Raw genomic sequence first — 27,159 nt, forward strand, 5'->3', positions numbered from 1 at the left:
GGTAAATAAAAATAACAAGCAAACAGGTGAGTGAAACCCAGACAACCGTATTAACCATGGTAACAGATGGTTGCCATGGGAAACGTAACGAATCACGAAGCCCACTAAGGAAGGACACAACAAATAAAAGCCAACACATGGGACACATTTAAAACAACAGCTCAAAGGACAACAGTCAAACGAAAAGTGAATTACAAAGAAAAATATAAAAAAATAATAAAACCAGAACAGGAAATAAAAATCCTGCCACAAAAAAATATTTCAATTTACAATTAAAGACATTCGCTAGATAAATAAACAAAACATCATGTCGAATAAAACGAAATTTATCATCAATACATCTGGTATTATATACAAATAAGAAAAAAACAGATTTAAATAAATATATATTTTTTCTTCTTTTAAAATCACTAATTGACATGACCTAATTTTTGTGCTTTTTCTATTTCCACTCTATGTCTTCCAATATTCGCTATTTAGTGGAATATTTTGCTGTGAATTCACAAACTGGCATCGCTTTGGATGAACAGACCGCAGCAATATTAGAATTTTTGGAAAATGATGAAATAACTGTAATCTCAGCTGTACATAATAAACAAGAAGATAAAATTAAATTTCATCATCGCATACCGAACGATGAAGTTTGTTTACTCTTCTATAAAATACCACAAGTTGGTAAAAGTGGTATGGGAACCGGTACAACATCAACATCGTCGTCATCAACAATGGTAAAAACAACAGCTACTATAGATAACCAACCACTTGGCATTTTGACGCTTGAAGGAGGTTTGGTTAAATCCATTTATAATTCTGTTTCACGTGTATTTTCACCACATGCAAATACTCGGGTATGTGTTATTTTTACTACCTAAACATATATGTACATATACATAAATATGTATCTATGTATGTATATTGTATATATATGTGAGTGCAGAAATGCACATTGTTTTCTTTGTTTATTATTATTTGTGTATATTTTATTTAAACACCGTAGTTGCTTTACTCCTGATACTCCTTTATAATACCAGATAACAGCTAAACAACATAAAAATAAAGTTTTAATCCAATATAGTCTAGAGAATTATTCTTATGCTAAACATAAATAAAATTTACTTTTAGGGAGTACGTCATTATTACGTTTAGTTTATAAGAAATTCTTAAACTTTTCGTTTACAGTGAGTCAGAATATATTTTTTTAGAAATAATTCTTTGTATCCTATACCACTATAGTGGTTGGTAACACCTAAAAATATGGTTTCTGCACCTTAAAGTATACTAATCAGCTTAGAATCACTTTCTGAGATGATTTAGCTATGTCCAACTTTACCGAAAAATACAATTATAAAGGTGAAATTCAACACAAACTCGATCCATAACGTATCGATAAGAATCAGTCTATAATTATAAAGACCTCTTATATTGGATATGGTAAGTTATGGACTTTTTAGTTTAAAACTCGTAACTTATATGACTTACCATATCTCCTATATGAAGTCCTTATTAGAAAATTATGACTAAACGGTTGGACTATAGGGACATGATACTTCCCATATTAAATTTTATACCTTTGTGAAATTTTGAGTAAATTTATGTATGTCCGTCTGTCTGTCTGTTTAAAGCAAGCTCAAGTTAAAACTACGCAAAGAAAACCAACCAAATTCACCAAAAAATATTTGTTGTCTGACAGTTTGGCTTTTAAAAAATTATGAGCAGGGCAAGGATTTTTATGCACTAAAAAATTTAAAATAGGCGCTTATAATATGCACTATAAAATATGCACCAAAAATATTTCTTTGTGAAGGTACATATTAATAGAATTTAGACCTTAGAATTTTGACAACAAATATGCTGGTTTTTAAGGCCTGCTTTATGTACTGTAATACCACTTTAACGGAACAACGATCTCGAAAATGACAAATGTAAAGACTAAGAAACAACTTTGAATAGTATATATTTAATTTCTGAAAGTAGAAAGCTTGATAGCAATTCTAATAAAGTTTGGTGAATGAATGTATTTTTGTATAAATCATATTTCTTCCGAATTTTGTCGTCTGGTAATGTATTTAAGTGAATTATGGACGTGAGAGAGATGTAAGAACAAAATTTCATTAAGTTCTCTTTTTATATGGACACACAGATGGACAGATTCAGAAATAGTTGCACCGATAGTTTAAATAGCAAAATATTTTGGACGTTACAACTAGCGGCACAAACTCTATTGTGGTTTTAAAAATTAAATAAAACTATGTAAAATTGTACTTCATAGAACATAGTATTTTTCATTCTTTCTGAAAAAGTTGTAACTTTTCATTTTTAAAGAATACAAGTTAGAGTGCTATATTCGGCTGTGCCGAATCTTAAATACCCTCCACCAGCTACTTTTATGTTATTACTTTTCTAATTGATCAAATATTTGTAGAAATAAATTTGCTCATGTCTTTAATAGAAAAAATCCCAAAAGTTAAATCTATTACAATTCCATGATTTATTGAACATTATAAATTTAGTAATTTGCTTGTATGCATGTGTGTGAAAGATTTAGAGATTTTCAAAATACATATACATATAATAAATTGATAATGCTCTTTAAATACGGCTAAAGCGCTTTTAGGGGAAGGACCTAATATATGAGAAATAGAAGTATAAACAAGTAAGAGTGTTATATTCGGCTATGCCGAATCTTTTATACCCACCATCAAATCACTGTTATATAAATGAACTTTGATATTTTGAATATTTTATTATTATATATCGATATTAATGCGAACATCAGGGTAATATTTGAAAGAGGTCCATTAATGGGGGTTTTACTATTGACAGTGCTATTTTTTATAGCGAGTAGGGGTATTTATACATACATACATATATACATACATACATACATACATACATACATACATACATACATACATACATACATACATACATACATACATACATACATACATACATACATACATACATACATAAAGTCTGTAGGAAGATTTCAGTTCATTATTTGTTTAAAATTTCATCGATCTACTTGTATTTTGAAGCCATTAAGGAGCATTAGTAATAAAATATGGTAGTGAGATTTTAAACATTTCCTGAAGGGGCCTTATATGGGGGTAGCGTCAATTATAGACCGATCTCCGTAAAATTTTGTAGAACGATCTTAGTTCCTACAGGTTTATATCGAATTTCATCGATTTATTCGTTTTTTATTGCTTTACTCGTTTTTTTGATGGGGACATTATATGGGGGTAGGTCAATTAAGGCTCGATCCACATAAAATTAAGAGTTTTTGACTGGCAAGAAACTTAATTGAGTCGAATTTTATTACTATACTCGTATTTTTAAGCCAGTAATAGGCCTTAAAGTATTTTCTGACCTTATGTTGGGGTTAGGGTCAATTAAGGTCTGTTCCACATAAAAGAGATTTTGGCTTGTGAAAAACTTCTGTGAAATTTCATCGATATACTCGTATTTTTAAGGCAGTAAGGAGCGTTAAAGTAGTTTTATGGAGGGGACCTTATATGGGGGGTAGGGTCAATTATAGGCCGATCCACATAAAATTTGGTGGAAAGGTTTTGGTTCCTAAGATACATACTTATGTCAAATTTCTTCGCTATATTAGTATTTTTACGCCCATAATTAACGTTAAAGACGTTTTCTGAAGGGGGCCTTATATGGGGGGAAGGGTCAATTGTGAATCGATCCACATAAAATTTGGTAAATTTTGACTTGTATAAATCTTACTTCTGTGTAATTTCATTGCTTTAATCCGATTTTTAAGCCAGTAATGAGCATAAAAAAAAATTATGGGGGGGACTTCTTATGGGGGGTAGGGTCAACTATGGACCGATCCACATAAAATTTGGTAGAGAGATATTGCCTAGTATAAAACTTATTTCTTGGAAATTTGGTAAAGAAATTTTGACTAGTATAAAACTTACTTCGGTTAAATTTCATCGCTTTAGTCGTATTTTTAAGCAAGTAATGAGCGTTATAGTAATTTTATAAAAGGTCTTTATATGATGGGTAGGGTCAATTATGGACCGATCCACATACAATTTCATAAAGATTTTTGGCTTATATCAAATTTCATCGCTATATTCATTTGTTTAAGCCAGTAATGAGCGTTTAAGTCATTTTTGAAGGGGACCTTATATGGGGGGTAGGGTCAATTATGGACCGATCCACATAAAATTTCATAGATAGGTTTTGGATAGTAAGAAATTTACTTATGTGAAATTTCATCGCTATACTTGTATTTTTAAGCGAATAATGAGCGTTAAAGTCATTTTCTGAAGGGAACGTTATATGGGGGGTAGGGTCAATTATGGACCGATATACATAAAATTTGGTTGAGAGATATTGGCTTGCATAAAACTTATGTATGTCGAATTTCATCGCTATATTCCCATTTTTAAGCCATAATGAGCGTTAAAGTCATTTTCTGAAGGGGACCTTATATGGGGGGTAGGGTCAATTATGGACCGATCCACATAAAATTTCATAGAGAGGTTTTGGCTAGTAAAAAACTTACTTATGTCAAATTTCATCGCTATACTTGTATTTTTAAGAGAGTAATGAGCGTTAAAGTCATTTTCTGAAGGGGACGTTATATGGGGGGTAGGGTCAATTATGGACCGATATACATAAATTTTGGTTGAAAGATATTGACATGCATGAAACTTATGTGTGTCAAATTTCATCGCTATATTCCCATTTTTAAGCCAGTAATCAGCTATTTAGTCATTTTCTAAAGGGGACCTTATATGGGGGGTAGGGCCAATTATGGTCATATGTCCGCCATAATGCAGAAATATTTTTCAGACGTCAAAAAACTGACCTATGCGAAATTTTATGGTATTTGCTTCATAAACAACGAATTTGTGAATATTTGAAGCTATTTATACAATATTCCGGGGGGTACATTTGTATGGGGGCTATGTGAAATCGTTGACCGATTTTGCCCATTTTCAATACCAAACATTTCTGATCAATAAAATATATTTTGGGAAAATTTCATCTCAATATCTCTTATTTTGTGGACGCTATCGTGCCAACAACAGACAGACGGACAGACGGACAGACGGACAGACGGACGGACATGGCTAGATCGTCTTAGAATCTTACGAGGTCCCAGAATATATATACTTTATAATATACCCCCCATCTTTTTTGATGGTGGGTATAAAAACTAATATTTTTTCCAAATTATGTATCAATAGCTTAAATTGGTAATAAGTAATGTGCGTTTAAGAGATTTTCATAAAAGGACTTTATATGGGAGCTTTGTCCAATTATGTATATAAACACAAAATTTCAGAATTCTGTATCTATATCATTATTTAGTAATAAATATTGTGAATCTAAGTTATTTTCTGGACCTAGTATGAGAGCTATGATCAAATATGGACCGATCGTAAAATAATTTTGTAGTGAATTTATGTATATAAGAGCAATATTTTTGATAAATATATGGATATCAATATTTAGTTATGAGTTATGTGCGTTTTTTTCTGATTTTCGGAAGGGAACCTTGTATGTGTGTTTTTCTAAGAGTGTGGGAGCTATGATCAATTATGGACCGATCGGAAAAACATTTCCCAATATTATTTCTCTGTATATGAGCAACACTTGTGCCAAACTTTAAATGGATATCTTAATTTATTGGATATCTTAATTTAGTAATGAGTTATGTGTGTTTAAATTATTTTCGGGAGGGGACCTTGTAGGGGAGCTATGACCAGTTACAGACCGATGGAAAAAATTTTCTTAGTAATATTTTTGTGTATATGATCAATACTTGTACCAAATTTTATATCGATATCTTAATTTATTAATGAGTTGTACGCGTTTAAGTGATTTTCGGGAGTGGACCTTGTATGGGAGCTATGACCAATTATGGACCGATCCAAAAAGCTTACATTGTAATATTTCTGTGTATAAGAGCCAAGTATTGCTCTGTGTATATCGATATCTTAATTTAGTAATGAGTTATGCGGATTTAAGTGATTTTCGGGAGGGGACCTTGTATGGGAGCTATGACCAATTATGGACCCAACCAAAAATTTTTTCCTCTGAATAAATTATATTGACATAGAATTTTAAATTCTAAAATTTTGTGAAGATATCGACATTACGACGGAAGTTATTAACAAAAAACCAAATTTCCGGGAATTTGTACTTTTGTATGGGAGGTATATGAAATTAAGGGCCGATTCTGGCGATTTTACGAAGAGATTAAGCTCTTGTGTGGAAACGAATGTATGCCGATTTTTATGGAATTATCTTGCATAGTTTTCGAGAAAATTACATCAGAATGTGTAAAAAATTCCTATTTTTTCGAAGTAGGAAAGTTTGTCGGGCATGACCGACCATATAATATCCTACATAATGAGTATATTTTTAAAATTTTTATTTTTTATAAAGAATCTTTTATGTTGAATATTACCATAATTCCAAAATATTCAAGAAATTTATTGATAAAAAACTAAAACTTCTAAATGAGGCTTTATATAGGTCAAATATGGGCCGATCCTCGGTAAATTTGGGAAAAGGATATATTTTTAAATAACATTTAGTCTTGTTGAGTTTCATTACGATACAAATGGTTACAAGTCAATTTTAGACCTTTAAAACATTTTTTGAAGAGGTGTTTGTATGGTGGCTAGGGTCAAATAAGGGCCGATCCTCCAATAGGCTTCTTCCCTGTGCCAAAAAACATGCTTGGTCCAAATTTCAACAAATTATGTTGAAAATTGCGGCCTTTACCTTGCGCACAAGGTTTACATGGACAGCCAGCCGGACAGACAGACGGACGGACGGACATGTCTTAATCGACTCAAAAAATGATTCTGAATCAATAGATATACTTTAAGGTATTGGACCAATATTTTTGTATGTTACAAACATCAGCACAAACGTATAATGCCCTCCCCACTATAGTGGTGTAGGGTATAATTAGGAATGATAATTCCACTTTCGATCGAAACGGAATTCTGTGACAAGTCTTTATGAATCATTCTATGAATTGTTCTTCGGATAGGATCGTAAATGTTAATAGCTCCCATAAAAGGTACCGAAAATAATCTAAACGCATATATTTCTTTGAATAATAAAACTATCGGAATAAAGTTCGTCTTGTATATAAAAATTCTACCAAATTTTTCACGATCGTTTTATAGTTGGTAATTGCTTCCATATAAGGGCCACATTCAAAAATCACCTAAACGCACATATTTTATTGCCAAATAAAGCTATCTGGATAAAATTCGACACAAATATTTTTTGTGTATACAATGTATATGTATACTATACATTTTTATCTCACCTCCTCATTTTATAAAACGAAACTTTCGTTAACGTAGAATTTTTTTGAACGTTTGTCGTTTCGCTTTATAAAATGAGGCCCTAAGAAACTACTAGAAGTGGTATCCCAAAATTTTCCACAAAGAACATTTATATAAATATCTGCGAAACTATTAGAATAATTTAGATTTTAATGGATTACATTAAATTCAAAATAACAGTTACTTTGCTGGGGTAGAATACATTCTCCATTTTGAGGGAAATTTACTATATAATTATCGCCTGTGTTAGGATCTCTTAGTATTAGTTCTGGAACGGTAGAGATTTAAACTGGTCTTAAAAACTTTTTAAATAAACTGAGATCCTTAAAACAGGATCCTTTTTAAAAAGAACTGCTAGTAAAAGACGTTACAGTCAACTTTAGTAAAACTGGTAATAAAAACTCTAATAATAACTTTTACTCTTGGATTTTGAACGTACTTTGTAACTTTCTTTCTAATACTGACATATCTATCGTATAGATTTTATATGATTAAAACAATTTTATTTCTACAATTTCAATAGCAAATGAATAAATTTGCTCTAGTATTATTAGCTTTTCATATGTTTTTTTTATTATTTTCAAAAATATAAATCAAATTTCAAAACCATTGTTGTATTTAAGACATTGGCTATGCACGCTACATATTTTAAATGGATCTACATTCTATATATTCTTTCACAAAATCTCCTAAATTTTTTACTAAGTAGAATATTTTGATGTGTTAAATTCGTATGTATATTGTAAAATTAAGTAGATTCTAGTTATTTTCTTCAATTTTTTTTTCGGGTGAAGGAGAGAAGGCAGGAGTTTACTTATAATTGTATATATTTCTTGCTTTTACTACTATTTTCCCATTTTTATTATTCTGATTGCAGAAAACCGAATATAGTCCGGAGTTAAGTGGTTTACTTGAAAATTTACATGTTTCACTTGGTTCAACATTGGGTTTACCTCAAAGTGGTAAGTTATGTAATGATATGCAAATTTGTTTTTCACTTTATTTTGCAAAACAAACTTGTACTTGAGGTAACAACAAGTAGGAATGAAAGAATTCGAATGGAAGGAGGGACGCATTTAAGGACACAAATACTGTAGAACTTTAGTTACTCTGTGGGAATGTATGCAGTTAAATCTTTTTTCTCTTGGTTATTTCGATGCAACAAAAAAGATAAATGGATTAAAATTTCATGTAGTCTTTAAATAACAGAAGAAAAATTTACAAAATGATAAATTAAAGATCTTAAATTATACAAAAGAAACAAACAACATTGAGATTTAAATCTTTTGTTTGTGCATTTTAAAATAATGCTGTAGTGCAGCATTAACAAGTTTGTTTTCTTAAGTCAAACCGTAAAATTAAACCAAGATCCTTACATGCAACTGCAAAGGGAAAATTCTAAATCTCAGTCTAGTCTATAGTCTAGTCTACAGTCTAGTCTATAGTCTAGTCTAGTCTATAGTCTAGTCTATAGTCTAGTCTATGGTCTAGTCTATGGTCTAGTCTATAGTCTAGTCTATAGTCTAGTCTATAGTCTAGTCTATAGTCTAGTCTATAGTCTAGTCTAGAGTCTAGTCTATAGTCTAGTCTAGTCTATAGTCTAGTCTTTATTCATTCATATTCATTTTCATAGATAATCTAGACCATTTACATATATAATCGTAAAAAATTTTGATTTTGTACTGAATCACACTGAACTGCTTAAGTTCGAATTTGCCCATCACTGCATTAAATTCGTTGACTTTACATAACTATAGGTATAACATCTATCAAGGATGAGATAAACTATTGGAAACAAAAGCTAAATAATAAATCCAGTTCCCGCTTGGATAGGGAGGCAGCACAAGTTTTTATGGGTATTTTGGAAAATATAGAGCAACGTATAAGGTATATTTATCTATTTATGGTAAAATTATTTAAAATTTATAAAATTTTTCACAGTTCAATTAACGTCAATTCTGGCAATAATCTTGAAGACTTTCTCGATAGTGCTCACAATAATTTCGATGAACTTTGGCGGTTATCCTATCAATTTCCCCAAAGTCGTATGGCTGATCTAATGGATATAATTGGCAATCAAGTAATTGAATTTTGTTTAGAGCCCTTGATAAACGAGGATATTTGGAGTTTAAATAACTCCGTGGTAAACAGCCTTATGAGTCAGTGTATAGATACCGCAGATTCTTGGATACAATTATGCGATTCTTTGACACGACTCTTTTGGCCTAATTATGTCAAACATCCCTGGGTAGGGGAAGCACATATACCAAAACGTGCCCAAATGTTCAAGGAGCGCATGTTGGAAATTCGCAATATTAAAAATCTTTACAAACAAATTGCTACTCTTTTAAATGATGAGGAAATGCGTGAAATGATTACAAATCAATCGCCATTTAGGAATCTAAATATTTTCGATACCACTACCATGGGTCAGGCGAAGTGGAATAAGGCTTTGCAAAATTTTGAACATTTATTACAGCCAACAGATGAGCGGATTGCTGCTGCCTTGAAGGCACAACTTCATCAACATTTGAGTAATCCACGTCAAGTGATTTTTATTTTCTCAAAATATGAAACATTAATACAACGTCCCACGGTCTTGGAGTTATTAACTATTGAGCGCGAGCAGTTTATGCAGTCGTTGCACATTCTTTTGCAAGATTTACGTAAAGCTATGACTGATACAAATATGGAACCAGATACCGGACACTTATCGGTAATATGCAATGAATGCCGTTGGTTGAAAGTGGTACAATATCAAGTAAGTCGAAGTCATAGTTAAGTTAGTCTATAGTCTAGTCTATAGTCTAGTCTATAGTCTAATCTATAGTCTAGTCTATAGTCTAGTCTATAGTCTAGTCTATAGTCTAGTCTATAGTCTAGTCTATAGTCTAGTCTATAGTCTAGTCTATAGTCTAGTCTATAGTCTAGTCTATAGTTGATTTCATGTTTATAATTATGTTTATAGATCCAAGAAATCGAAAAAGTTAGTCATCTTATATCTGGAAGAGAAGGATTCGATAAGATCAATAAAGCGGTGCAGGAAATAAAAGAGGAAACGGAATCATTATTGAGAACTAATTTTGAAATTTGGTGTGGTCAGCATGCGACAGCCGTAAAGTCAGGAGATCTAAAGTAAAACTTGAATTCTATCTCAATATCTTCTTTCTAAAATTTAGATTTTCTTCATTCCATAGACTTCGCGATGATCAACCCGTGGTGAAATTCGAAAAAGAGGGTCGTCAACTGATGCGCGTTACATTTAACCCAAAATTGGTAACATTTTGTCAAGATGTTAGAGAATTTGAAAATATGGGCTATAATGTACCCTCCGAATTGCGTTCGGCTGCAACACATGCCGCTAAGTATATGTGTTACGCCCGTCGATTGCAGCAAATTGCTACTTTTCACAATACCATTGGTGATCGCATGATACCCTGTCAAAGACCTATTATGTTGAAAAATGCTATGGAACTTTCGAAATTAGTGCACAGCGAAACGGTGGCTTGGAATGACGAAGACTCCGTGGAACGTTATGTTAATACCTTACAAGCAGCTGTGAGTAAACTTTCAGCTGATAATACACTTTTAGTGGGTTATCATGAACAGGCAAAGAGAACGGTTAGTGTTTCTAAATATATTAAGAGAAAACTTGTTTTTTATAAAACTCTTAACTTCCAGGTTATTAAACTTATGAACACCGATCTCTTTACCCAAAGTCAAACCTGGAAAGATGAAATGCGTCATTTAAGAGAACTGGTAGCAAATTTAGAACGTCAGGGTTTTACTAATCTTGACGCTTTTAAGTTGCACTGGGATCATCAGTTATATAAAGTATTGGAATATCAGTATATTATTGGTTTAGTGGATATGAATAATAAACTGCCCGATATTCATATAAAAATAACTTTTCGGTAATTAATGAAATTTATTATAAAGTTGTCTTTATTCTCTATTTTTTTTTTTTTTTTTTTTTGTTTCAGTCAACGCCAGCTAATTTTTATACCCTCAGAAGAAGAAATTCGCGATAAGTATTTTTCACAATTGCGCCGTTTTATAGAACGTCCTTGTGGCTTTCGTGGTTTATCCGATAAAGGTTCTGATCTGTTTAAAACTATGGTCGAAATAAATCGTCATTATTTGGGTCCTTTATATGAACAAGCTGAGGAATTATTTTCGAAATTAGATAAGTTTAAAAAACTCTGGCTGCCCTGGGTGGCTTTAGGCTGTGTCGATGTGGAAGAACTTTGTGGTGTACATTTACAAACCTCGGACGATTGGGATCGTAATTTTCGAAAGTGTAAACATTTTAGCCAGAAAATTGCCAAAATACAAAAGTAAGTTAGTTTAAAATACCATGACGATCATACTTTAGGATGATTTCCAAAACGATTATAGCACAAATTTATAAAGCTTAAAACATTTTATTTTCAATTAAAGTGATGAAAATAAGTGATTAATAATCTTCAAAAAGTATTCAAGATCGTATAAGAACTATACGATTTGCTTGAATGATTCTATTTTCACTCCAACTAAATCTGAAATCCGCAAAACAAATTCACTAAGATCAAGGAACAGTACTATTTCAAACCACATAGAGATATCCCAAAAGTTTTTCGGGAATTTTGCTTTTAAGTCCGGATCGAGGCACATTTTCGAAACATTAAAAAAAATCACTAAAAATTATTTGTCTATTTCAGCAATGAGGAATCTATTGACTGCATTGTAATCGATATATTACCCTTACGGTCAGACATTGAAAATATCAGTCGTCGTTATTGGGAGGCTTTATCCAACAGCCTTAGAGCATCCATACTAAACGATATTACAATCATACAAGAGTTTCTACAAAATGCTCTACAATTCTTGCAAAATGTACCCATGGATGAATCCTCCATAACAAAGTCGGGTATGAAATATGAAAAAATTATGACCGAATTACCAAAAGTCACGGAAACTCTTAATTTGGTCAAAGCTAAAGATACCTGTTTAGCTGGTTGGTGTAAAGAGCGTGTTACCTCATTAGCCTCCATACTAATACAATGGGAAAAGTTGCAACCTTTATTGGAAAATCATGCTGTTATACTGCAACGTCAAGTCGACATGATCAAAGATCAGGCTCAGACACAAATACAAAATTTACACAATGAGGCAGAGAAATTTGTCATACGTTGGGAATCAACCATAGCCGAGTTGGAGGCTAATGAAGATGCCTCGCTGGATATGTTCAAAGAGCGTCAAGAACACTGGCAGGAGATTTTATGCAAGAAAGAGCAACTTTTAGAAGAATGTGCCAAGTTCAATATGATCTTTCCCGATGATTTGCTTAAGCCATTCGACGAAATTGATGCCAAAATGAAGGCTCAATCACAAGAGTGGCTTATATACGATGACTATCTAAAAGATTTGGATGCTATACTAAAAGAAGAATGGGCCATTTACCGCAGGCGTCCTTATATTTTAAATGAGCTCATAACACAATGGGAAAGTTCAGTTAACTCTTCTATAGATCTCTCATCAAAAAGAATAAGACAAAGTGTTGAAAAGTTGCAAACCATTTTACCAATTCTGCAGCAGTTGCAATCAGACTCTTTAACTGAACGTCATTGGGCTAGAATTTTTGTTTTACTCAAAAAAGAAGATATGAAAAAATTACACAATTTTACCTTAAAAGATATTTTACAAGATCAGGCTTTATTGCAACAACATGCTGGAGAAATATCACAAATTGTAAGGCAAGCCTCTTCAGAGCAAGTGGTGCGTCAAGCTTTAACTGAACTAGATCAATGGTCGGTTACAGCCAAATTGAAGCTGATATCACAGAAAGATTCGTCGGGTAATTCTATAACATTAATTAAGGATTATCAGGAAGTCCTAAATAAAATTGGTGATAATCAATCATTACTTCAGTCGGCTAAAAATTCATCAGCTTTTGAGGCCTTTTCGGATCAGGCCGAACTATGGGAAAGTAGACTTAACTCTTTGGATGCTATTTTAACAAGTTTGAATCAATCACAAAGGAGGTAAAGTATTATTAACAATCAAGTTTTGTATAAAATAATTCAACTCATCCTTTAAACTTCTAGATGGGTTTATTTGGAACCGGTTTTTGAGGCTGGCACTCTAAAAAATGAAGAGGCCTTATTCAAACGCATAGATAAAGACTTTCGCTATATTATGAGGGAAATAGAAATGGATCCTAGAGTTATATCTTTGGTAAAAATTAACAATATAACTACTCTAGTCAAGTCTCTGGAAACTCAACTGACCAGATGTCAAAACAATTTAATGTCCTACATAATGGTAAGATATTGTAAAAAAAGCTCTATAAAAGTTAAAGAATTAATATTTTTATAACTATTAAGGAAAAACGCAACTCTTTTCCCCGTTTTTACTTCCTGGGCGATGATGATCTTTTGGAAATCCTAGGACAAGCCTCTAAAGATCCCGAAGTTATACAAAAACATATTAAGAAGCTTTTTCCTGGTTGTCATGCTTTAGGTATTAAACATGGAACCAATGGGGAACGACCAGTATATACCATACAATCAGTGAAAAGTTCTGAAGGAGATGTTCTTAATCTAAAAACAGCCATTGAAATGTCTGGACCCATAGAAGTAAGTAAAAATGAAAAAAAATAAACACTACTATTTACTTAACACTAATATAACGTAAAATTACAACCTATTCAGACTTGGTTAAATGCACTGGTCAACAATATTCAACAAACCCTGAAAGAGCAAATTGTTCAATGTTGTAACTCCTATCCAACAGATGGTTACAATGAAAATATTTTACAAAATTATGCCATACAAGTGTTATCGACTACACGAGCCATACAGTTTACCAAACAGGCTGAAAAAGCCATACAAACGATGTCACTGCAGAAACTCCAACAACAACTCAATACGGAAATAACCAAATATTCGACATGGAAACATCAAACTCATGACATGTTGTTACAAATGAAATTGCGTTCTTTGCTCTTTGAACTGGTACACTATGTAACAGTCGTGGAGGAACTAATACAAAACAATACAATGCATCTAAATGATTGGCATTGGTTGGCACAACTAAAGTTTTATTTAGGCAACGACGGAGGTGGAACAGGGAGTGCAAGTGGCAGAGATGCACGCACGGTTATCATACGTATGGTGTATGCTGAATTTGAATATTCGTATGAATTTTTAGGTAATCCTAATAAGCTGGTCAGTACACGTTTAACACACAAATGTTATCTTATATTAACACAAGCCATGCACATGGGCTTGGGTGGTAATCCTTTCGGCCCAGCTGGTACTGGAAAAACAGAATGTGTTAAAGCATTGGGCGCTATGTTGGGTCGTCTCGTATTGGTATTTAATTGTGATGAGGTGAGTGTCTGTTGGTTCATTTGTTTAATTTTTTTTTTACATCGGTTTGAATTTTATTTTAAGGAGGTAGCTATTTTAGCTTGCAGAAATTTTGATTTTATTTCCTTATTTTAATTTTTCAGTGCAAAAATATTCCCTTCCTTAAAAGTATTGGTGTCAACCTTAAAGAAATGTCTTAAATGATATCGTCTAAATAATATTATAATTGTTTTGGATTAATATTTAAAATGCTTACTCCGGACCCTCAAATTTAGAAAGAAATTAGACTCGAATTTAGAATTAACACTCAGTTTTCTTTAGGCTATATCTTAGAGCTTTCCATTGTGGAGAGCTTTCCGTTGCTATTTTGTCACTTTGGAAATATTGTGTCTCTTTCGACAAAAAAAATTGGTACATACATGTTATACAAAAGTCAGTTAGTTAGGTAGTTAGTTAGTTAAATAGTTAGTTAGTTAGTTAGTTAGTTAGTTAGTTAGTTAGTTAGTTAGTTAGTTAGTTAGTTAGTTAGTTAGTTAGTTAGTTAGTTAAAAAAGTTAGGTAGTTAGTTAGTTTGTTAGTTTGTTAGTTAGTTAGTTTGTTAGTTTGTTAGTTTGTTAGTTTGTTAGTTTGTTAGTTTGTTAGTTTGTTAGTTTGTTAGTTTGTTAGTTTGTTAGTTTGTTAGTTTGTTTGTTTGTTAGTTTGTTAGTTTGTTAGTTTGTTAGTTTGTTAGTTTGTTAGTTTGTTAGTTTGTTAGTTTGTTAGTTTGTTAGTTTGTTAGTTTGTCAGTTTGTTAGTTTGTTAGTTTGTTAGTTTGTTAGTTTGTTAGTTTGTTAGTTTGTTAGTTTGTTAGTTTGTTAGTTTGTTAGTTTGTTAGTTTGTTAGTTTGTTAGTTTGTTAGTTTGTTAGTTTGTTAGTTTGTTAGTTTGTTAGTTTGTTAGTTTGTTAGTTTGTTAGTTTGTTAGTTAGTTTGTTAGTTTGTTAGTTTGTTAGTTAGTTAGTTAGTTAGTTAGTTAGTTAGTTAGTTAGTTAGTTAGTTAGTTAGTTAGTTAGTTAGTTAGTTAGTTAGTTAGTTAGTTAGTTAGTTAGTTAGTTAGTTAGTTAGTTAGTTAGTTAGTTAGTTAGTTAGTTAGTAAGTAAGTAAGTAAATAAGTTAGTTAGTTAGTTACTTACTTACTTACATACTTACTTACTTACTTACTTACTTACTTACTTACTTACTTACTTACTTACTTACTTACTTACTTACTTACTTACTTACTTACTTACTTACTTACTTACTTACTTACTTACTTACTTACTTACTTACTTACTTACTTACTTACTTACTTACTTACTTACTTACTTACTTACTTACTTACTTACTTACTTACTTACTTACTTACTTACTTACTTACTTACTTACTTACTTACTTACTTACTTACTTACTTACTTACTTACTTACTTACTTACTTACTTACTTACTTACTTACTTACTTACTTACTTACTTACTTACTTAGTTATTTAGTTAGTTAGTTAGTTAGTTAGTTAGTTAGTTAGTTAGTTAGTTAGTTAGTTATTTAGTTAGTTAGTTAGTTAGTTAGTTAGTTAGTTAGTTAGTTAGTTAGTTAGTTAGTTAGTTAGTTAGTTAGTTAGTTAGTTAGTTAGTTATTTAGTTAGTTAGTTAGTTATTTAGCTAGTTAGTGAGTTAGTTAGTTAGTTAGTTAGTTAGTTAGTTAGTTTGTTAGTTAGCTAGTTACTTAGTTAGTTAGTTAGTTAGTTAGTTAGTTAGTTAGTTAGTTAGTTAGTTAGTTAGTTAGTTAGTTAGTTAGTTAGTTAGTTAGTTAGTTAGTTAGTTAGTTAGTTAGTTAGTTAGTTAGTTAGTTTGTTAGTTAGTTAGTTAGATAGTAAGTTAGTTAGTTAGTTAGTAAGCTTATTCCAGCAATCTTATTTTCCTCTGAGCGAGTAGTAGGTTTAATGCCATTCTAATATTCATCTAGCACTACAACACTCAACTCATCTCTACACAACTCTAAAATGTTTATGCATTCCTATTCAATTTGTTTTGTGTTCAAAGGTGCGCAGAATTCAAAAAGAATGTATTGTTTTTTGTAGCATTGGATTTGTCATATGCTGGCAACAATTATGTACGATTTGTTTATAAGTATTTCGATTCGAATCTTGTTCTATAATATTATAATGAAAGTTTTTCGCTAAACTTCCGAGTTTTTTGATGCTTTATTCAAGTTATTTAGAATGTTACATGTTTTTAGATTATCAGATTATTTTCAATACTTTTAAAATTCAAAAAATGCATTATTTCCATACTCTGTTGTATTCAATATGAGAATGTCATTTGTTTTCTCATGCTTCCTAGATGTTTAAGTTGTTTTTATCTTTTTTACGAATGTTTGTGTTTACTCCTCCATAGTTAGTTACTAAAACCATTGTGGTACAAGTTACGACTTATACATTTTTGAATATTCCACTTTTACATGAAAATTATTTAATGTATTCAACTCTCATATGTGCATATTTTTATTATTCAAAATACAGAATGTTGATACTGAATCGATGGGTTTGATTTTGACTGGTCTGGCTCGTTGTGGCGCCTGGGGTTGTTTTGATGAATTCAATCGTTTGCAAGAAGCAACACTTTCGGCCATATCAATGCTCATACAACCCATACAATGTGCTCTAAAGGATAAATCGGATACGGTTCAAATTGCTGAAAATAATGTAAGTAAAATTGTTGTTCGAAATGTAAAAGTGCAAAATGATAAATGTACACATTCATAATTACTTACGTATCTTCTCTAGTGCATGATTTCAAATTATGAGTTGGTATTTTTGTAATAAGTTGTTTAAGTACATACTAAATTGAGTTTATTTTTAACAAATTAATTAGTATAGGATTTTTCAATTATATAAAACTTATTTCATACTTTAAATTCTAATATTTGTAACGTCTAATGTTAATTGATATTAATATTCAATTTTAACGGTTCTGTGTTGTAACTACCCATAATAATAAATAATTTTATTAGTAGACTGTGACAAACCAAGTCATAATTATTTCTTTATAACATGAAAATTAGGGCACTGCTCAAGCAGGTGGTAAAGCGTAAGATGTACTCTTCTTTTAGAATTAAAAAATACTAACTTTTCCGTTATCTCACCTCAATAGAATATTTATAATTAAAACAAATAAGGACATTCTTGTGTAAAAATGTAGACTGATTTCGGAGGTTAAACTCAATATGCACCAATATTTAAAAAAAGAAAAGTTGGTTGTAGAAACTGTTGATCGTTATGGTAGTCTTCTACTGTATGCGGTATTTTTGACTGAAATTTACGATATCAATAGGAATGCGATATATATGACATCTATATCTGAAGGCATCGACAGTTTCACTTAAAAATATTCAACAATGTTGACCAATTTAAGAAGATTCCAATTTCATTTACAAAATAAAGCAGTTGTAAACAATTTGTAAACACTCGTTACGTTTCTAAACCACTCCAGGAAGTGGCATACTTGATATAAATACCAATGGATTAAAAAAGTAAATCCAAAATCGTATTTCGATCTACCTGTAACGACTGTAGACGCTGTTGCCGAATCAACAGAGGCCTTCACATGGAAATGATGTTTTTAATTACAGAGTTTATGCAACATTACAGCAGTGCTCTTAGATTAGTTTGAGTACTTGAGCAAAATTCGGACCGGCAGAATAGATCCCAGCGGGAAAAAGAGTCAGTAAAGAGACCTTACCAAAGGCATTAGACACAAGCACACCCCGTAGCATTGCAAAATCATTTCAATTTTACACGGCGTGTCATTGTCAGTCAAGTGCTTGCCTTCTCGGTTCTACTAAAGGGCTTACTTAAAAGGGCCTTTTAAACGGTCTTCTGTTGTAGGCCTATTAGAAGATCTTTCGCTAAAGGCTTATAAGAAGACCTATAACGTAATCTATGTAAGATGGTCTTCCGTTAAAGTTATATTAGAAGATCTTCAGTCGAATGCTTTAAAGCTTTAAAGTCCTGATTATGAAAAATTGAGTACTCAGAGTTAATACTAATTGTCCACAGTTTCCTGCACGCATAGATTTTTTCATGCTTGAAAATAACTTTTGCACGGTTTATAAACAAAAATATTATTTTCACTTCATTCAATTTTATGTTTAGTTTTTTTTCAAATCCGATTTCAAAAAATGGAATTTTAAATTTATATTAAAAAGTTGGTATTAATATTAATTTCAAATGAAGCTGACTTCCTCTGCTTCGAAATAATATAATTTATTTCAAATCATCAAGAAAGAATTGGAAATCTTAAAGAAAATTTGTCACAAAAAGTTTTTGAGTCGAAAATGAAACCTTTTTCAATTTAATTTCTTTTTCGTTTTTTCTCTAAGTGATACAGGTAAATAATATAGATAGAATGTACAGATTCCCATCTTCCATTTGATACCAATATTGGCATTATAAAATATATATAAATATTTTAAACATTCGTTTGTAGTCCTTTAAACTTTGAAATCCTTGTATAAGGACATAAAAGTTGCTTATCAACTTTTCCATGTGTGAATGTTTGTGAATTTTTACAGGATGTAATATGAAGAAAATTATTGTAAAAAGCAACAGTAACATCCAGTTTCCTTTTATTCGATTAACCAAATAATTTTTAATTATCCGATTATTAACCGGCTAACGCAAAACCTCAAATAATTGAATACCCTAGTTCATATGCTCTTTGCCGCGAAAAAATCCAAAATTGTATCGATTAGTTCGATAACCAAGTGTAAGTTTGGACATATTCGAATATAAGTCTTAATAGTTTATATTTGAATATGTCATACATATGTATGTCAGTGAGAAAACTCTTAATCTTAAAATGTGAAAGAACAAGCTGTTCTAAGAAATCAAGCTTTCTTGTGGCTTATTGAATTTTAATTAATTATTGATAAGACGTTATATTACTTGTTAATTCATTTCGGATTTCTGGCACAAATTGTTTATTAAGCCTATAAAATTACTCTTTTTAAATGCCATCAATAATCAACATGCAAATTAATTGCACTCTTAATGAAAATTAAATAAACAGCCTGTAAGTATGTGTATATAAGACTTGCAATCTTTACAATCGTAAAGTACATTCCAACTTACATATGTATACTTGGACTCATAAATATTTACTTTAGATTTCTTTGTTCCTTTGAACTTTAACATATAACATGGAATGTTTCTATAGATTTGCGTTTGCAATCATCATACCCTACACCACTATAGTAGGGAGGGTATTATACGTTTAACATATAACATGGAATGTTTCTATAGATTTGCGTTAAAGTATACCGATCGATTTAGAATCATTTTTTGAATCGATTAAGTTAGTCCGTCCGTCTCTCCGGCTGACTGGCTGTCCTTGTAAATCTTGTGCGCAAGGTACAGGCGGCAATTTTCAATTTGATAAAATTTGGCACAGGGACGAAGACTTTTGAAAATGGTTGAAATCGGTCCATTATTTCACCTAGCCCCCATACAGCCATACCTCCCGATTTGAACTTTTTATGCAATAACTATGTCAAATATTCTACTATCTCTCTAAAAATTGGCACAAATAAGTTTTATATAAGTATAAATGACACTGCAGATTTTCGTAATGATCGGCCCTTATTTGACCCTAGCCCCCATACAAACCCCCATTCAGAAAATGTCTTAAACGTCTAATTGACTTGTAACCATTTGTATCGCAATGAAACTCAATAAAACTAACTGTTATTTAAAAATATATCCTTTTCCCAAATTTACCGAGGATCGGCCCATATTTGACCTATATAAAGCCTCATTTAGAAATTATAGTTTTTTATCAACAAATTGCTTAAATATTTTGGAATTATGGTAATATTTAACATAAAAGTTTCTTTATAAAAAAATAAAAATTTTCGGCCATGCCCGACTATACTTTCCTACTTGTTTTTATATATGTTTATAGTAATGTTGGAAACTTTTCCTTTTGTCACAGATTAAACTCAATCATCATTGTGGCATATTTGTAACGCTTAATCCGGCTGGCGCTGACTATGGTGGCAGACAGAAATTACCTGGCAACATACAAGCATTATTTCGTCCAATTGTTATGCAACAGCCGGAACCACGAGAAATTGCACGTGTCATGTTGTTTGTGGAAGGATTTAAGCAGGCAACCGAAATAGCCGAACGTGTGGTCGAACTGTTCGATATGTGTGGCAAAATATTAACACACCAGCGTCACTACGATTGGGGATTAAGAGAATTGAAAACCATTTTACTTGCTTGCGGTGAAGGTTTACGTGAAAATCTAAAGATTACACGCACTTCAGCTCAGAGCACAAATAATGTCGATGCAACAATAACAACCACACCAACAGCAGCCACGATTGCAACTAATAAAAATAATAATAGTAATCGTGCAACAAATAATCATGACAATATTGTGGTCGTGCACAATGACGACAATTATAATAACAGTGAAATGTCGGTGGTGGTACAGTGTCTACGTGCCTCCACTATGTCCAAATTGGCACTACATGATGTGGCACGTTTTGATATGCTATTGCAGAATGTATTTCCAGAAATTAAAATCAATGACAAATTTAAATCAACCTTGCAACAGTCGATTACGGAGGCATTTAGTTTATTGGGTCTTTGTGCTAATGAAATGCAAATGATTAAATGTTTGCAACTCTATGAACAATTGCAAAAGCGCATGGGTGTTGTTGTAATGGGACCACCCGGTTGCGGTAAATCAACCATAATATCAGTATTGCGTCAAGCTTTAATTACACAAACATCAGTGTCATCAACATCAACTGCATCATCACAATTAACTATTTCCGCTAGGCCAACTGCGACCACCACTTCAATGCAGCAGCAACAACAAATACGTATTCACACTATTAGTCCTAAATCCATGAGTCGCATTCAACTGTTAGGTCGTCTTGATCCTGATACACGTCAATGGCTTGATGGCGTTTTAACACATACAGCTGCCGTTGTAAATGCCGAACCACTGCACATTCAATCATGGATTGTTTGTGATGGCAGCATTGATCCAGAATGGATTGAGGCACTCAATTCAGTGTTGGATGATAATAAGTAAGTAGAAAATTTGTTGTTTCTTTCTATGGTTTGTTTGCTTTGTGTTGTGGGTGTAAAATAATTTGCTTTTGTTTCAATTTATTTACTACTACAACATTCTATTGCATATTGGGTTGAATGTTGTGTCTACTGGTCTGGTCTGGTATTTTACAAAAATTTAAATTCGTAAAATTTAATATATAAAAGATAAGTTTAATTAAATTGGTAAACTTAATTTCGATTCGTACCAAATTTTTTGGTCACTTAGTATTTTATTATAAGTGAAATTTTTTAAAAGGAGATATTAGATCTTTGTTAAATATTGTAAGGATCGGTCTATAATTGAACCTACCCCCATTTAAAGTTCCTTAATCTATCTTAACAATACGAGTATAGCGATGAAATTCAAAATAAACAAGACCTGTATAATCAAAAATCGTCCTAAAAATTTTACAAGGATCACGCCGTCAAGTCTTGCCCTACTATACTTCCTTACTTTTCTAAAAGACAAAACATGTTGACACATTAAAAACACGTTTATAAGACAATTTTTAAAGGACGAAGTTTAGAGTGTTATACTTTGGAAGCTTATATATATATATATTTTTTTTTTTGGTAAAATCCAAAAATATGTAATTTATTTCTCCTTGCCTCATATATGTTTCAAAAATTACTATAATGCAGATAACTGGTTAAAAAATCAATCGTATAGCAATAAAAAGGTTAAGTTAGGTTTATAGGGGATGTATACAACATCAAATCCATCGGGCCTGTTGCGCGCTCCTTATCGCGAGAAGAAAAAGGGAACTGAATGAATTATTTTTCAGTGTTCAGAAACTTAGTCTCCTGAACGTAATTCCTAAGAATCTTCTAATCAGTGTAAGTCAGGAATGTAATTTTCGGAATAACATCACTTCCAAGATACTTGGATCTACCTTCGACGAATGCTTGACAGTGCAAAGAAAGTGCTCTAGTGTTTCACTGTCTCCACATGCTCTACATACGTCTGAATCCGCACGTCCAATTCACTCAGAATACGTACTATCATACTAAATTCAGACTTCCTCCTACCCCACAGTATTCCCCAATTTAGAACCATTCGTGTAACAACGGATTCCTACTGGTATTTGCTCTAACGTTCCGCTTGAACAAGACATTCTATCTGGGATCAGAGTTTCAAAGTTTATGACATATTCTGTGTCTGGTATACGGTCAGGCACTTCCGATGATTTTATATCAACCGCTTTTGGCCAGATCACCTAAAGTAAAGAGCCGTTCGGCTGTAAGCGCCGACTTATATCTTAAATATGTTTCAATGGTTTCAAGAACCATGGTTGAAGTAGTACACATGGCACCACTTATACCCAACTCCCTGTAGAAGTTTGATATTGCACTTTTTGTCTAAAGTAGTCCACCAGACTATTGAAACATAAGCTAGAATTAGTCTTATTACACTTTTATTAATCCAATTTGTCATAGTAGGGCTATGGCACCACTTAATCCAATTTGTCATAGTAGGGCTATGGCACCACTTCATGCTTATAGTTCTCCACATATCGCCCAGCACCGATGTGCTTTGTTGATCCTATCCTCTATGTGGTGTCTCCATTTTAATTTTCGGTCGAGGAATACACCTAAGTACTTAACTTTGTCACTGGTATCTTTTTGCCCCGGAAGAAAGGTTCGGTATACGTAGAAATTTTTGTCTTTCTTGTGAAAAGACAGATTTCGGTTTTTGCAGGGTTATCATGGAGGCCTCTCAAAATCGACATTAACAAGTTAAAAAAAAACAAAAATGTTTTTGTAAAATTTTAGGAAGATCATTTGATAATCTTACTCTTCACATAAAGATTCCATTAGAAAAGCTCTGCGGTGATAACTTTTATAAGAAAGAATTTACTTCTAAAAGATCTGATTCTGTATTTTAAGGGCCTGTTTCTCTAAATGCGAACGAACAAGTTTTTACTACTTTTATAATGAAAACAACAAATAAATTCGAAAAATTATTATTGCGAATACGTAATCGAAATGCCGAATAGGGGTGAATACATTAGACAAAAATATACCTGGTAAAACCAAAATCAGTCCCTGCGAATACGGGTCACTATGAAAATGGGCAGGCCAATCATTTAGCCAGAACATATATGATATATGATATAAGTTTGTCATTCCGTTTGTAATTTCTATAATATAATTTTCCGACCCTATAAAGTATTTATATTAAGCCATGTCCGTCTGTCTATCTGTCTGTCCGTCTGTATGTTTGTTGAAATCAGTTTTTAGAGGACCCCAGATATCGGCGAGATCCGAATCTTCAATAATTCTGTTAGACATGATTTCGGGAAGATCGCTATTTAAAATCAGCAAAATCAGCGAGATCAGCAGAGCAAGAGTAGCAGTGCGAGAGCAGCACTAGTGTGTTGTTATTGGCTAGAAACATGAAATTGAGTATGTGAAGCCAGGCTTAAGTTAGAAGCCATAAAAGGCAACTTTTTGGTACATTTTTATTTTTCAAAAGGTACTTTTTGAATATTCTATAATATTGAACCTAGGAACATAAAATCAAGTATGTAGATTCGGAATTAAGCGAGAACACATAAAATATAATTTTTTGATACTTTTTCGTTTTTCTATAATAATGAACCCAGAAACATATAATTAAGTATGTAGAGTCGGAATTATGTGAGAACCGGAAAAAGTTAACTTTTTGGTACTTTTTAGTTTTTCAAAAGGTACTTTTTGAGTTTTCCATAATAATGAACTTAGAAACATGGAATTAAGTATGTAGAGACCGGATTAGATGAGAACAAATCGAAAGGAATTTCTTGGTACTTTTTCGTTCTGCAAAAGGTACTTTTTGAATTTCCTATAATATTGAATCTAGAAACATGAAATTAAGTATGTAGAGTCGGAATTAGGTGAGAACCGGAAACCTGAACTTATTGGTATATTTTTTGGTTTTTTAAAATACTTTTTGAATTTTCTATAATATTGAATCTAGAAACATGAAATTAAGTATGTTTAGCCCGAAGTAAGTGATTTGAAAGAAGAGTTTTTGACACCGACTTTTTTTAACACATCATGGTGAAGAGTATATAAGATTCGGCACAGCCGAATATAGAACTCTTACTTGTTTAAATTCATACCTACCTGAAATACACTTTCACTCTAGATGACTGAAAAAATAGTGTTTACATTACTCAAAAAAAAAAAGATTTTTTTATTATTTTCGCATAAATTCGTAATAATTAAGTTTTTTCTTTCGTACGGTTGTTGTTTTTAAGAGTGGCAAATAATTCCTCTTTTTTTCCTTTAATAATAATTATTATTATTTATTACGTTTTATGGTTTTTATTTAAATTTAAATGGATACATACAGTTTTTTATCATTTATATATACCCAACTCGTACTATATATATTTATTATATATAATATTTACTGAATATATAATTCTGTTTGTTGTGTGTGTTTTTTTAAGTGTATACTTAATAGATTTTAATTACTAAAGCATTTAAACCTTATATAAAAAAATGAGTAAAAATTTATGATGTTTCGAAAAAAATGATAAAGTAAATAAAAACAAATATTGCAATAGTAAAAAAAGGACATTAATTAAACTAAAAAATAAAATTATTAAAATAATAATAATATGAGAATAAAATTAAAAATTTTAAAACATTTATGTTTACATTAAGTAAAAATTAAAACAAACAAATAAATCAAATGGAAGCAAATCGACGGACTAAAAAAAGGATATAAATAGACATTTAAATAGTGAAAATGGTTTAATAATATTAAAGCTTAAAAATACGAAAAAAAATATAAAATTTATGTTTTTATATAAAACATGATTATGTATACGAAATGAAAAAAGAGAAATTGCTTTTTTACTCACAAATACTTAATTAAGTGAGTGCAACAAAAAAAATACAGTGTTAAAGTGAAAAGGAGCATAATTAATTTTGTATTTTAAGGTAAACAGTTGCTACAAAATTATATTCTAATGATTTTCAACCATAGCCTATAGTCTCGGCTGTAGACTGGACTACATACTTTTGAGTACAGTTTCGACTATAGACTATAATTTGAACTATAGTCAAGACTATAGCCTGGACTATAGACTAAAGTTGCGACTAAAGAATATATCCTGCATTATAGAATATAGACTGTACTCTGAACTTTAGACTACAGTCTGGACTATAATCTGGACTATAGACTATAGTCTGGACTATAGACTATAATCTGGACTATAGATTATAGTTTTGACTATATACTATAGTCTGTACTATAGACTGAAGTCTGGGCTATAGACTATAGTCTGAACTATAGACTATAGTTTGGACTATAAACTATAGTCTGGACTATAGACTATAGTCTGGACTATAGACTATAGTATGGACTATAGACTATAGTCTGGACTATAGACTATAGTCTGGACTATAGACTATAGTCTGGACTATAGACTATAGTTTGGACTATAGACTATAGTCTGGACTATAGACTATAGTCTGGACTATAGACTATAGTCTGGACTATAGACTATAGTCTGGACTATAGACTGTATTCTAGACTGTAGACTATAGTCTGGACTATAGACTGAACTATATAATATAGTCTCTACTATAGACAGTAGTCTGGACTATATAATATAGTATCGACTATAGACTACAGTTCAACTATAGAATATAGTTTCCTCTATATAATATAGTCTCTACTATTGACTATAGTCTTGATTATAGACAATAGTCTCGAGTATAAAATGAAGTATATATAGACTATTCTCTAGATTATATAGCCTGGGCTATAGGCTAAAGTCGAGACTATAGAATATAGTCTGGACTATAGATTATAGTCTTTACTGTAGACTATACTCTGGACTATAGACTGTAGTCTTGACTATAGACTATAATCTGGACGATAGACTATAGTCTGGACTATAGAATATAGTCTCGAACCTCTACTCTAGACTATAGTCTTGACTATAGACTATAGTCTCGAGTATAAACTAAAGTATATATAGACTATACTCTAGATTATATAGCCTGGGCTATAGGCTAAAGTCGAGACTATAGAATATAGTCTGGATTATACAAAATAGTCTGGACTATAGATTATAGTCTTTACTGTAGACTGTACTCTGGACTATAGACTATAGTCTTGACTATAGACTATAATCTGGACGATAGACTATAGTCTGGACTATAGAATATAGTCTCGAGCCTGTACTCTAGACTATAGTGTGGACTATAGCCTCCACTATAGAATTTTGTCTGGACTAAAGACTGTACATGAACTATAAATTTTAGTCTGGTCTATAGATCTCGACTTACGATTATAGTCTGGACTAAAGTCTCGACTGCAGTCTA

The 27,159-nt window shown here is 31.7% G+C and overlaps 1 protein-coding gene across 2 annotated transcripts in view; it reads left to right on the forward strand.

The window, feature by feature from the left end:
- Nucleotides 1–251: 251 nt before the first annotated feature.
- LOC111682214 (cytoplasmic dynein 2 heavy chain 1) overlaps nucleotides 252–27,159 on the forward strand; it is a 47,738-nt gene continuing 20,830 nt past the window's right edge. The window contains exons 1-15 of one of the 2 annotated variants that reach the window (XM_046950896.1): nucleotides 252–344; nucleotides 481–848; nucleotides 8,221–8,305; nucleotides 9,101–9,230; nucleotides 9,285–10,104; nucleotides 10,312–10,478; nucleotides 10,541–10,964; nucleotides 11,025–11,257; nucleotides 11,327–11,680; nucleotides 12,044–13,366; nucleotides 13,430–13,646; nucleotides 13,709–13,960; nucleotides 14,036–14,716; nucleotides 17,230–17,412; nucleotides 20,699–21,810. In XM_046950896.1, the coding sequence (XP_046806852.1) occupies nucleotides 308–344; nucleotides 481–848; nucleotides 8,221–8,305; nucleotides 9,101–9,230; nucleotides 9,285–10,104; nucleotides 10,312–10,478; nucleotides 10,541–10,964; nucleotides 11,025–11,257; nucleotides 11,327–11,680; nucleotides 12,044–13,366; nucleotides 13,430–13,646; nucleotides 13,709–13,960; nucleotides 14,036–14,716; nucleotides 17,230–17,412; nucleotides 20,699–21,810 (6,386 nt within the window). In that variant the 5' untranslated portion in view covers nucleotides 252–307. Of the gene's footprint in view, nucleotides 345–480; nucleotides 849–8,220; nucleotides 8,306–9,100; nucleotides 9,231–9,284; nucleotides 10,105–10,311; nucleotides 10,479–10,540; nucleotides 10,965–11,024; nucleotides 11,258–11,326; nucleotides 11,681–12,043; nucleotides 13,367–13,429; nucleotides 13,647–13,708; nucleotides 13,961–14,035; nucleotides 14,717–17,229; nucleotides 17,413–20,698; nucleotides 21,811–27,159 lie in introns of those variants that run through there. The other variant, XR_006940886.1, reaches the window with a different exon arrangement.

The sequence above is a fragment of the Lucilia cuprina genome, chromosome 2 (genome assembly GCF_022045245.1).
Source record: "Lucilia cuprina isolate Lc7/37 chromosome 2, ASM2204524v1, whole genome shotgun sequence".
Lineage (NCBI taxonomy): Eukaryota > Metazoa > Arthropoda > Insecta > Diptera > Calliphoridae > Lucilia > Lucilia cuprina.